Below are 13,976 nucleotides of genomic sequence, written 5' to 3'. Positions count from 1 at the left end.
CTACTTCCCGTCCAGCAGCATCACCCCCCCCCCCCCCCCCCCCCACCCCTCTCCCATCATCTTCACGCTACCTCAACTCCCCCGCCCGGGGGGCACACATACAGTAGAGAGAGGCTGAATAAAAGACTTCACCCTCGGGGAGGGTCTGTGGGAGGCGGAGTCTTATTGCTGTTGTTGGTAAGAGCTTTTAAATGGATGATTGCACTCTCTCTCTCTCTCTCTCTGTCTCTCTCTCTTGTGTGCGTGTGAGGGAGAGAGAGAGGGAGTCCCCCCCACCCCCTAGTGGCGGCTGCATGCGCCATGACTCAATAAGAGTGAAGCGGAGAGGAAGGAGAAGGACAGTGTTGTAGCAGAGCAAAGTCTTACCGGTTCTAAAGGACCGAACCCCACCCTGGGTCCCAGCTGAACCCCTCCCCCCAGGACCCCCCAACGTCTCCCCCCTTTTTCTGGCATTGCCGTGCGTCCACTTCAAGCCAAGGAGTGAGAAGGATGCCTGCCGGGAGCACGGAGAGGTCAAGAGGACGCCGGCATGCGCTGCCGCTGGCGGACCCGGGCCGAGCGCCCCGCCGGACCCCGATGCCGCTAAGGATGCTGATGCTGCTGATACTGGCAGGCTGGGGGGGCGTGGTGAAGGCGTGCCCGGCGCCGTGCAGCTGCCTGGGGACGACTGTGGACTGCCACGGCCTCGGGATCCATGCTGTGCCCAAGAACATCCCCAGAGGAACGGAGAGGCTGTGAGTAACCGTGTGTGTGTGTGGGTGTGTGTTGTATTTCTATAAAAAGTAGCTTCCATATGAGGAGGTGTGTAAAAGTTAAAAGTTGTGGTCCCAATACTGAAAACCGTTGCATCTAACAGAGAGCCAAATACTAGAGTCCGTGAACATTGCTCCAAAGTCAGGATTTTTTTCGGTTGATGTCAGGTGCATACAAAAGTAAACTTTGCCATGTGCAAAGGCAGCAATGTAGGATAAAACAAGACGGCAGCTAAAGAAGGACTTCCTTATTCATCCCCGGAAAAACCCCCCACCAGGTGAACAGCTGATTTTAAGACTTCCGGCACTGAGGTAAGACAACCAATATGTGACCATGGGGTGAACAAATACACTCCGGTACTGAGTCGCCCAAAAGTGCGGCACAGGGGCCATCTGTGGTCCGTGACTCCCTTGTCATCGGTCTTAAGCACATTACAAAAAACAAAAAAATAGAGATCTCATTTGCAGCCCTGGTGGTGAAATCTATCAAAGTGAGGGTGGTCCAAAAAAGGAGGGATTCTTCAAAAGGACTGTGTGTCGGTTTTAAAAGTGCTCCCCCTCTGGTCAACATACGAAATAACAAGTGTGTTTAAAAATTGGACGTGCTCCCCCTCTGGCCAACTGACTGTGTGTCGGTTTTAAAAGTGCTCCCCCTCTGGTCAACATACGAAATAACAAGTGTGTTTAAAAATTTGATGTGCTCCCCCTCTGGCCAACTGACTGTGTGTCGGTTTTAAAAGGGCTCCCCCTCTGGTCAACATACGAAATAACAAGTGTGTTTAAAAATTTGAGGTGCTCCCCCTCTGGCCAACTGACTGTGTGTCGGTTTTAAAAGTGCTCCCCCTCTGGTCCACATACGAAATAACAAGTGTGTTGAAAAATTGGAAGTGCTCCCCTCTGGCCAACTGACTGTGTGTCGGTTTTAAAAGTGCTCCCCCTCTAGTCAACATACGAAATAACAAGTGTGTTTGAAAATATGACGTGCTCCCCCTCTGGCCAACTGACTGTGTGTCGGTTTTAAAAGTGCTCCCCCTCTGGTCAACATACGAAATAACAAGTGTGTTTAAAAATTTGACGTGCTCACCCTCTGGCCAACTGACTGTGTGTCGGTTTTAAAAGTGCGCCCCCTCTGGTCAACATACGAAATAACAAGTGTGTTTAAAAATTTGACGTGCTCCCCCTCTGGCCAACTGACTGTGTGTCTGTTTTAAAAGTGCTCCCCCTCAGGTCAACATACGAAATAACAAGTGTGTTTAAAGATTTGACGTGCTCCCCCTCTGGCCAACTGACTGTGTGTCGGTTTTAAAAGTGCTCGCCCTCTAGTCAAGATACTAAATAACAAGTGTGTTTAAAAATTTGACGTGCTTCCCCTCTGGCCAACTGACTGTGTGTCGGTTTTAAAAGTGTGCCCCCTCTGGTTAACATACGAAATAACAAGTGTGTTTAAAAATTGGACGTGCTCCCCCCCTGGCCAACTGAATGTGTGTCGGTTTTAAAAGTGCTCCCCCTCTGGTCAACATACGAAATAACAAGTGTGTTTAAAAACTTGACGTGCTCCCCTTCTGGCCAACTTATGTAATAAGTGTGTAAAAAAATTGGTAAAATTAATTAAAAAAAATAACAAAAAAAAAACATATATATATGTGTGTGTGTGTGTGTGTGTGTGTGTGTGTGTGTGTGTGTGTGCGTGTGTGTGTGTGTGTGTGTGTGTGTGTGTGTGTGTAAAAAAATTTATAAAATTAATTTTAAAAAAAATATATATACTGTATATATATATAGAGAGAGAGAGAGACATACTGTACTGTAATAACTTTGAAGTAAATAATGAAGATTTAAAAACAATCACAAATCTTATGTAGGCCTTGTGATGAGGTGGCGACTTGTCCAGGGTGTACACCGCCTTCCGCCCGATTGTAGCTGAGATAGGCCCTAGCACCCCCCGCGACCCCAAAAGCGATAAGCGGTAGAAAATGGATGGATGGATTCTCTTTAAAAAATTATTACTTTTTTGAATGTAAAATTATTACTTTTTAATGCAAAATGGTGACAATTGTCGTATAAAATTCTGACTTTTATCACAATATTGCCAATTTTGTTTGTTGTTCTTGTAAAATAGTGACATTTTTTGAGTAAAATTATGACTTTTGTCATAATCGTGGAATTGAGATTTATTATTACAATGTTGCCAAAATGTTTAAGTTTTCTCCTAAAATTGTGACCTTTTGTCCAGTAAAATTCCGACTCTTTTTACTAAAATTGTCAAAATTTTAAGCTTTTCTTACAAAATTGGGTAAAATTCCATATATTGCACAACTGTTCAGTTTTTCTTGTACAATTTTGACTTGTGTTCAGTCAAATGACGACTTTTATTATAACACTGCCAAAATGTTAAGTTTTTCTTGTAAAATTCCAACTCATTTTTCACAACAAGCTTTTTTATGTTTGCATAGTATGAGGTAGGCATTTTTCAGAGGTCCCAAGATGGTATGAAATACGTGTGTGTTTGTGTGTGTGTGTGTGCCACCTGACAAACAAGCCGAGTCATTTAATTAGCGGTGTCATTGCCAGTGTAGTGGTTCACATAGAGACCAGTTCCAACCATGTGTCCACGGTCTGTGGATGACCCCCTAATCTACGCTCCCTGCACCTGTGCCACCTTAGCTTAACCTTTTAACCCAAAACTGGGTATAACGTTTCTAGAATCACTTGATTAAAAATTCAAACACAGTGTTACCGTTCAAACTGTGGCCAAAAATAAGAAATATTCTTGTTAAAATAAAACCTCTGCCTTGTTTTTAATGAATACCTAGGCCTACTACCAGGGCTGGGAACATTTGGGCATGCCTCGATTTGATTCGATTCTTAGGGGTAACGATTTGATTCAGGCGCGTTTCTGGGTGTTGTTGATAAAGGACTTTACCTTTGCATAGTAGAGTTTTAACTTGCACTTACATATGTAGCGACCAACTGTAGTTACTGCACGTGGTTTTATGAAGTGTTCCTGAGCCATTGTGGTGATATCCTTTACACACTGATGTCGCTTTTTGATGCAGTACCGCTTAAGAGATGGAACGTGCGTAAAATCATGGCTTACGTGCAGTGATTTCTCCAGATTCTCTGAACCTTTTGATGGTGAAATCCCTGAATTCCTTGAAATAGCTGGTTAAGAAATGTTGTTCTTAAACAATCTGCTCACGCTTTTGTTGACAAAATGGTGACCCTCGCCCCGTCCTTGTTTCATGGAAGCTGTTTTTATACCCAATCATAGCACCCACCTGGTCCCAATCAGCCCGTTCACCTGTGGGATGTTCCAAACAAGTCTTTGATGGGCATTCCTCAACTTTCTCAGTCTTTTTTGCCACTTGTGCCAGCTTTTTGGAAACATGGCGCAGGCATCCAATTCCAAACGAGCTAATATTTGCAAAAAATAACAACTTTTCCAGTCGGGAGGTTGAAACAAGATGATTTTTGACAATAACGTGGCACCGGAGGAATGTTCTTCTTTTCCTGTTGGTTGTTTGGCTTCCTGAGTTGTTTCGTTCATTTGCACAGCCACTCATAATAAAATGCTAACTATTCATCTTATTTAGCAGGTCAAAAGTACTTTTTTTGGACTCCAGCAGATGGCACCGTTATGAAACAGCAACACGTTATCAGTGCAGTGTCAGTACAGCCATTGAGTGTGCCACACACTCACTAGCCGATCACTAGTGTTACCTTATTATTTGTTAGCAAACGGTTAAAAACAAAACAAATTGTACACAAACCAACATTTTTCTCATTAAAAACATTGTAAAAAAAAATGTATAAATGCAAATATCGTATTTTCCGGGCGATAGAACGCACTAGTAAATAAGCCACACCCACTAGATTTAGATTTTCCATACATTACCCACAACAGACTATAACTCGCAGATATATATGTTGTGAAATTACTTATTTACACAGAATATTTTTTAAATGTTTCTTTACATACATGAATTGTTTCCACACGGCGTCTCTGGCACGGCAGTAAAACGGCTGATCAAACAAAACAGAAGCCATCAGAAGTGAGGAATTTGTGAAAGTGAAACAATACAAAAAGAATGGCGTTGTAAGTTAGTAACACTAACACAGACACTCGTAAATGTAGCATGGGTTGATTTTAGTAAGTAAGAAATGTTTTAGTTGTATTGTAAAACGTACAAACGTTGCTTGGCATGATGAATGAATACTCCAGACGGGTAGTCACGCTATGGAGGGCAAGAAGACGTAACGGCAAACAGAGAGGCATTTGCGCAAATGCTAACACACCTTTTCAGTGTCTTTGATTTAAAAACAACAATAAACTGTTTGCATTCTGGCCGTCAGCGATAATAAATCTATAAATTAGCTGCGCTGTTTTATCAGCCGCTGAGTTCGAAGCGTAGGAAAAAAAGTGGAGGAATTTACTTTAAAATGATACATTTTCATGACAAATCGAAGCGAACGAAAAGTGGTGTTAGTGCGTTGAATTCCTGCATGTGGTCACCGAGGCATCCTTCTTGGTTTTCCCTGCTCGCTCTACTCGGTGAGGTTCCGCGTTCCTGCGTCAGGCATCCGCGCTGCAAGCGATGACATCATGGCGAGTATAAATAGGGAAAGAGGCCTTGAGTGTGTGTGTGTGTGTGTGTGTGTGTGTGTGTGTGTGTGTGTGTGTGTGTGTGTTCTGGCAATGCTGACTTAATGAGGACCTCGCTCTGTTTACACACCTTTAGGGGACTTCGGACGGTATGGGGACCTAAAAACAGGTCCCCTAAAAGGGAACCTTTTTAAATTATAGTCAGATCCATTCGAAGATGTATTGTAGGGTTGTTGTTGTTGTTACAGATATTCTGTATTCTGAGGATCATGTCATATTTAATTTGAACTCTTTTTTTGTTTGTTTTAAATGCTCCTCAGTAGTGAATTATGCAAAATTATTTAAATTTGGTCCCCCATGAACCATACGAACTCTTTTTCCCCAGGGTCCCCAGTAAGTATGATCAGCACATCACTTCATCAATCCAGAGATTTAAAGACGTGTATGAGCTAACAGGGTAGTGGACATTTTGCCATGTTTTTTTTAATGCCTCCACAACCTGTAGAAATGCTGGTCCCCACAAGTCCTGAACAACATCTTGGTCCCCATTCCAAATGATAATGTGTGCGTGTGTGTGCGTGTGTGTGCGTGTGTGTGTGTGTGTGTGTGTGTGTGTGTGTGTGTGTGTGTGTGTGTGTGTGTGTGTGTGTGTGTGTGTGTGTGTGTGTGTGTGTGTGTGTGTGTGTGTGTGTGTGTGTTGCAGGTTGTAGAGTGGCTGCATGTGAATAATTGATGCTTGTCAGGGCGCCAGCAGAGACATTATCCCCTCCTCTGCGGGTCACTGCAGCAGGGAGGACGCCGTCCGCTCGGGCCGCCGGTCGGAGAGCAGTGGCGCGGAACACGCTAGAAGGGCACGGGGACGTTTGCCCGCTCGACCCTTGAGCAAGGCAGTTCCTCTGGCTTTAGCAGGGAGAGGGAATGGAAGGAGTGGCCTTTTGAGATAGATAGATGGTACTTTATTGATTCCTTCAGGAGAGTTCCCTCAGGAAAATTAAAATTCCAGCAGCAGTGTACAGAACTGAGATCGAATTCAAAAAGTAAATAATGGGGTGTGACAGACTCTTGTCGTCGTGCGGGTTCCATGGACCACCAAGGAAGGACATGCTTGTTCAGGTTTGATTCTTGTTTATTTTTTAAAATAAAGAAAGTATTTCGCGCCGTCGTCGCTCGCACTGCTCGCTCCTCCGTGTCGCTCTTCAGTCGGCCGCGTCTACGTCGTCGCCGTCTTGCTCTCTCTCGCTTCCGCTCTTCATTCGCTGCTGCAGGCTTTCCCGCTCCTTCTGCCTCGTTCTCTCCTCCTCCTCCTCTTTTATACATCGTTAGGAGATACATTAATTGTGTCCCGGTGTGCAACCCACGCACATGATCTCGCTTGCGGCGACGCTCGCTCGCATTCCCCGCCTCCTTGCCGCCATCTTGGGCCGGGCTCCAGCGTCCCCTGCCCCGCTGCCTTTTCGCCGCCTCTGCCTCTCCACATAGGGGTATAAATGGAAACGAAATAGAAAAATATTACAATAAGAATACAAATAAAAAGCAACACTGAGACTAGAATTACACGAGTAAAATAAGAATGTAAGAAGAGAAACTAGGCAGTAGGGACCATGTTATGAAAAAGTATTGCACTGTTATTGTTTTGCATCCCCTGTCATTTTAATACCCCTCACCCCTCGCCCCAGAGAGGAGTTGTACAGTCTAATGGCGTGTGGGGAAAAAGGAGTTTTTGAGTCTATTAGTCCTGCACTTGGGATGAAGCAGTCGAGAACTGAACAGGCTCCTCTGGCTACTGATAACGCTATGCAGAGGATGACTGGCATTGTCCAGGATGCTCACTAGTTTGTCAACAGTCCTTTTCTCTGCCACCGTCACCAGTGTGCCCAGTTTTATTGTAGAACCGGATAACGCTATGCAGAGGGTGACTGGCATTGTCCAGGATGCTCACTAGTTTGTCCACAGTCCTCTTCTCCGCCACCGTCACCAGTGTGTCCAGTTTTATTGTAGAACCGGCCCGCCTGATCATATTCTCCAGTCTGGAGCTGTCCTTCTTAGATGTACTGGCCCCCCCAGCACACTACCATGAAGAACAGAACACTGGCAACCACAGACTGGTAGTACATCCACAGGAGTTTTGTACAAATGTTGAAGGAGTGCAGCCTCCTGAGGAAGTACAGCCTGCTCTGTCCTTTCCTGTACAAGTGGTCCATGTTATTAGTCCAGTCCAGTTTATTGTCCACCCAAACCCAGACGTACTTGAATGAGTCCACGGCCTGTACCTCGACTCCCTCGATCCCAATAGGTTGTGACCTTGTACTCGACCTCCCAAAGTCAATGACCAGCTCCTTGGGCTTTGATGGATTGAGCTGTAAGAGGTTCCTGTGGAGCCAGACAGCAAAAGTCCCTCACCAGGCTCCGGAACTCCTCCTCTCTGCCGTCCCTGATGCACCCGACGTGTCATCCGCATACTTCCGGACGTGACACGGTTGTCGAACGGAGCAGCCGTCTTTTTTCTTGTTGTGACCGGGTGAATCTGTATAACGTTCATGAACTGAGGCAGCACGACAAAATAGCGGTGACAATTTCCCGATACTGTGAATTCGGAGCTAAAAGCCGCTAAATTTTTCTCTACACTTCGAAGCCTGCGAGTTGTAAAATCAATCGATCAATCAATGTTTACTTATATAGCCCTAAATCACTAGTGTCTCAAAAGGCTGCACAGACCACTACGACATCCTCGGTAGGCCCACATAAGGGCAAGGAAAACTCACACCCAGTGGGACGTCGGTGACAATGATGACTATGAGAACCTTGGAGAGGAGGAAAGCAATGGATGTCGAGCGGGTCTAACATGATACTGTGAAAGTTCAATCCATAATGGATCCAACACAGTCGCGAGAGTCCAGTCCAAAGCCGATCCAACACAGCAGCGAGAGTCCCGTTCACAGCGAAGCCAGCAGGAAACCATCCCAAGCGGAGGCGGATCAACAGCGCAGAGATGTCCCCAGCCGATACACAGGCAAGCAGTACATGGACACCGGATCGGACCGGACCCCCTCCACAAGGGAGAGTGGGACATTGGAGAAAAAGAAAAGAAACGGCAGATCAACTGGTCTAAAAAGGGAGTCTATTTAAAGGCTAGAGTATACAAATGAGTTTTAAGGTGAGACTTAAATGCTTCTACTGAGGTGGCATCTCGAACTGTTACCGGGAGGGCATTCCAGAGTACTGGAGCCCGAACGGAAAACGCTCTATAGCCCGCAGACTTTTTTTGGGCTCTAGGAATCACTAATAAGCCGGAGTCCTTTGAACGCAGATTTCTTGCCGGGACATATGGTACAATACAATCGGCAAGATAGGATGGAGCTAAAACAATGCGGCTGAATTATAGATGTTTTTATTCATCCATCCATCCATCCATCCATCATCTTCCGCTTATCCGAGGTCGGGTCGCGGGGGCAGCAGCCTAAGCAGGGAAGCCCAGACTTCCCTATCTCCAGCCACTTCGTCTAGCTCTTCCCGGGGGATCCCGAGGCGTTCCCAGGCCAGCCGGGAGACATAGTCTTTCCAACGTGTCCTGGGTCTTCCCCGTGGCCTCCTACCAGCTGGACGTGCCCTAAACACATCCCTAGGGAGGCGTTCGGGTGGCATCCTGACCAGATGCCCGAACCACCTCATCTGGCTCCTCTCGATGTGGAGGAGCAGCGGCTTTACGTTGAGCTCCTCCCGGATGGCAGAGCTTCTCACCCTATCTCTAAGGGAGAGCCCCGCCACCCGGCGGAGGAAACTCATTTCGGCCGCTTGTACCCGTGATCTTATCCTTTCGGTCATGACCCAAAGCTCATGACCATAGGTGAGGATGGGAACGTAGATCGACCGGTAAATTGAGAGCTTTGCCTTCCGGCTCAGCTCCTTCTTTACCACAACGGATCGATACAACGTCCGCATTACTGAAGACGCCGCACCGATCCGCCTGTCGATCTCACGATCCACTCTTCCCCCACTCGTGAACAAGACTCCTAGGTACTTGAACTCCTCCACTTGGGGCAGGGTCTCCTCCCCAACCCGGAGATGGCACTCCACCCTTTTCCGGGCGAGAACCATGGACTCGGACTTGGAGGTGCTGATTCTCATTCCGGTCGCTTCACACTCGGCTGCGAACCGATCCAGTGAGAGCTGAAGATCCCGGCCAGATGAAGCCATCAGGACTACATCATCTGCAAAAAGCAGAGACCTAATCCCGTGGCCACCAAACCGGAACCCCTCAACGCCTTGACTGCGCCTAGAAATTCTGTCCATAAAAGTTATGAACAGAATCGGTGACAAAGGACAGCCTTGGCGGAGTCCAACCTTCACTGGAAACGCGTCCGACTTACTGCCAGCAATGCGGACCAAGCTCTGACACTGATCATACAGGGAGCGGACTGCCACAATAAGACATTCCGATACCCCATACTCTCTGAGCACTCCCCACAGGACTTCCCGAGGGACACGGTCGAATGCCTTCTCCAAGTCCACAAAGCACATGTAGACTGGTTGGGCAAACTCCCATGCACCCTCAAGAACCCTGCCGAGAGTATAGAGCTGGTCCACAGTTCCACGACCAGGACGAAAACCACACTGTTCCTCCTGAATCCGAGGTTCGACTATCCGGCGAAGCCTCCTCTCCAGTACACCTGAATAAACCTTACCGGGAAGGCTGAGGAGTGTGATCCCACGATAGTTGGAACACACCCTCCGGTCCCCCTTCTTAAAGAGAGGGACCACCACCCCGGTCTGCCAATCCAGAGGTACCGCCCCCGATGTCCACGCGATGCTGCAGAGTCTTGTCAACCAAGACAGCCCCACAGCATCCAGAGCCTTAAGGAACTCCGGGCGGATCTCATCCACCCCCGGGCCTTGCCGCCGAGGAGCTTTTTAACTACCTCAGCGACCTCAGCCCCAGAAATAGGAGAGTCCACTACAGATTCCCCAGGCACCGCTTCCTCAAAGAAAGACGTGTTGGTGGGATTGAGGAGGTCTTCGAAGTATTCCCTCCACCGATCCACAACATCCGTAGTCGAAGTCAGCAGAACACCATCCGCACCATACACGGTGTTGATAGTGCACTGCTTCCCCTTCCTGAGGCGCCGTATGGTGGTCCAGAATCGCTTCGAAGCCGTCCGGAAGTCGTTTTCCATGGCTTCCCCGAACTCTTCCCATGTCCGAGTTTTTGCCTCCGCGACCGCTAAAGCTGCACACCGCTTGGCCCGTCGGTACCCGTCCACTGCCTCCGGAGTCCTATGAGCCAAAAGAACCCGATAGGACTCCTTCTTCAGCTTGACGGCCTCCCTCACTGCTGGTGTCCACCAACGGGTTCTGGGATTACCGCCACGACAGGCACCAACAACCTTGCGGCCACAGCTCCAATCAGCCGCCTCGACAATAGAGGTTCGGAACATGGTCCACTCGGACTCAATGTCCCGCACCTCCCTCGTGACATGTTCAAAGTTCTCCCGGAGGTGTGAATTGAAACTCTCTCTGACAGGAGACTCTGCCAGACGTTCCCAGCAGACCCTCACAATGCGCTTGGGCCTGCCAGGTCTGTCCGGCATCCTCCCCCACCATCGCAGCCAACTCACCACCAGGTGGTGATCGGTAGAAAGCTCCGCCCCTCTCTTCACCCGAGTGTCCAAAACATAAGGCCGCAAATCCGATGACACAACTACAAAGTCGATCATGGAACTGCGGCCTAGGGTGTCCTGGTGCCAAGTGCACATATGGACACCCTTATGTTTGAACATGGTGTTTGTTATCGACAAACTGTGACGAGCACAAAAGTCCAATAACAAAACACCACTCGGGTTTAGATCCGGGCGACCATTCTTCCCAATCACGCCTCTCCAGGTTTCACTGTCGTTGCCAACATGAGCGTTGAAGTCTCCCAGTAGGACAAGGGAATCACCCGGAGGAGCACTTTCCAGTACTCCCTCGAGTGTACCCAAAAAGGGTGGGTATTCTGAACTGCTGTTTGGTGCGTAAGCACAAACAACAGTCAGGACCCGTCCCCCCACCCGAAGGCGAAGGGAAGCTACCCTCTCGTCCACTGGGTTGAACTCAAACGTACAGGCTTTGAGCCGGGGGGCAACCAGAATTGCCACCCCAGCCCGTCGCCTCTCACTGCCGGCAACGCCAGAGTGGAAGAGGGTCCAGTCCCTCTCGAGAGAACTGGTTCCAGAGCCCTTGCTGTGCGTCGAGGTGAGTCCGACTATATCCAGCCGCAACTTCTCTACCTCGCGCACTAGCTCAGGCTCCTTCCCCCCCAGTGAGGTGACGTTCCACGTCCCAAGAGCTAGCTTCTGTAGCCGAGGATCGGACCGCCAAGTGCCCTGCCTTCGGCTGCCGCCCAGCTCACAATGCACCCGACCTCTATGGCCCCTCCCATGAGTGGTGAGCCCATTGGAGGGATGACCCACGTTGCCTCTTCGGGCTGTGCCCGGCCGGGCCCCATGGGAACAGGCCCGACCACCAGGCGCTCGCCATCGTGCCCCAACTCCGGGCCTGGCTCCAGAGCGGGGCCCCGGTGACCCACGTCCGGGCGAGGGAAATCTGGGTTCATTTCGTTGTAATTCCATAGAAGTCTTTGAGCTGCTCTTTGTCTGATCACTCACCTAGGACCTGTTTGTCTTGGGAGACCCTACCAGGGGGCATGAAAACCCCCAGACAACATAGCTCCTAGGATCATTGGGACACGCAAACTCCTCTACCACGGTAAGGTAGCAGATTCAAATTCAACAAATAGTTTTCAACAGGCATTTAAAAAGGTGTGTTGTTGTTTGTGCTATGGCGCTACCTTTTGGACACGTTTGCTCACTGCAGGTGCTACTGGGTGAACGTCTACAGTTTTTCTTTGGGGCGGTTTAGCTCGGTTGGTAGAGTGGCCGTGCCAGCAACTTGAGGGTTGCAGGTTCGATTCCCACTTCCGCCATCCTAGTCACTGCCGTTGTGTCCTTGGGCAAGACACTTTACCCACCTGCTCCCAGTGCCACCCACACTGGTTTGAATGTAACTTAGATATTGGGTTTCACTATGTAAAGCGCTTTGAGTCACTAGAGAAAAAGTGCTATATAAATATAATTCACTTCACTTTCTGTTTCGTGCTTTAAACCGGAAGTAGAAATGCCGTTCCAGCTTGCAGCCGTCCATAGCGTTTTTACTCGTTTGGATTCTTCATTTATCATACCAAGCAACATTTTAAATATTGTTATTTTTAGACTGCAGAGATTTGATTGGAAAATAAATTTTACATTTAAAACAAAATACATTTTCCATCATCCCATTATTTATATATAACAAACACATTTCACTGGAAAACATATTTTGCATTAAATATAACCTATTTTTTAAATTATATTTATTCATAATTTACAAAAAAAAATGACAATACGTTTTATAATGGATATTAAAACCAATTTTTATTTAACCTTTTTTTCAGATTATAGACAAATTTAATAGAATTTTTTACATCTTTTATTAAATAAAAAATATTTTTTATTATAGTTATTTTTAGATTACAGACACATTTGATAAGAAAATGTGTCTTACATTTCATATAAAATAAAACATTTTCATTGTTATTTCGAAATCATGGACGTATTTTATTGAGAAATATATTTTTTATTAAATATCAAATGTGTATTTTTGAAATACATTAAAATTCAAATAAAACATAATTTATATTCAACATAAAGACGCATTTGTTAAGAGAATATTTTTACTTTATATATATAATCCTTGTTTTATTAAATTGATTAAGAATATGGACACATTTATTTGGAGAAAAAAACTGTTACTTAACATATATATTTTTTATTTTTGTTATTTTTTTTATTTCACACACATTTGTTTAGAAAATATAATTAATACAAATAAAAAAGGTTTATTTAAAAAAAAATCATAAACAACTTTGATTGGAAAATATATCTTGTATTAAAAATAACATTTGTTTTTTTTACCTTTAGTATTTTTGGATTACAGTCAAATTTGATTTAAAAAAAAAAGTATATATATATATATATATATATATATTAAATATTTTTTTCAAATTTGGTATTTTTGGATTACAGAACATTTGCTTGGGAAATATATTTTATATTAAATATAAAATGACAATACAACTAAAACAATTCTTACTTACCAAACCGTCGCATGTGTGATGTCTGTAGGAGTGTTTTCATGCATATTTTTATGTGCTATTGTAATGTAATCTAGCTAGCGATGTTAGCATTAGCTAATATGCTAACACGTTGATATTATTAACTTACAACGACATTCTTTTTGTATTGTTTTACTTTCACAAATTCCTCAGTGAATTCCCCAAAATGTCACCGTGGAGTTTTGATGATGACTTCTGTTTTGTTTGATCAGCCGTTTTACTGCCATTGATTGATTGATACTTTTATTAGTAGATTTCACAGTTCAGTACATATTCCGTACAATTGACCACCAAATGGTAACACCCGAATAAAATGTTCAACTTGTTTAAGTCGGGGTCCACGTTAATCAATTCATGTTACAGACATCATTTGCATATAATCTGGGGTACGAGGAACGCGGGTTTAAATCATCGTAGTTCTTGAAGTCGTCGGAGTGAG

General features: G+C 46.0%; 1 protein-coding gene across 1 annotated transcript in view; it reads left to right on the top strand.

Moving 5' to 3' along the window:
• The first annotated feature begins 257 nt into the window (after window positions 1–257).
• LOC133561595 (slit homolog 1 protein-like) overlaps window positions 258–13,976 on the top strand; it is a 96,817-nt gene continuing 83,098 nt past the window's right edge. The window contains exon 1 of the mRNA XM_061914989.1: window positions 258–734. Coding sequence (XP_061770973.1) covers window positions 490–734 — 245 coding nt within the window. The 5' untranslated portion in view covers window positions 258–489. The remainder of the gene's footprint in view (window positions 735–13,976) is intronic.

This window comes from Nerophis ophidion, linkage group LG01 (genome assembly GCF_033978795.1).
Source record: "Nerophis ophidion isolate RoL-2023_Sa linkage group LG01, RoL_Noph_v1.0, whole genome shotgun sequence".
NCBI lineage: Eukaryota > Metazoa > Chordata > Actinopteri > Syngnathiformes > Syngnathidae > Nerophis > Nerophis ophidion.
The sequence above is the reverse complement of the archived record's forward strand: the minus strand, read 5'-3'. Positions and strand labels throughout refer to the sequence as shown.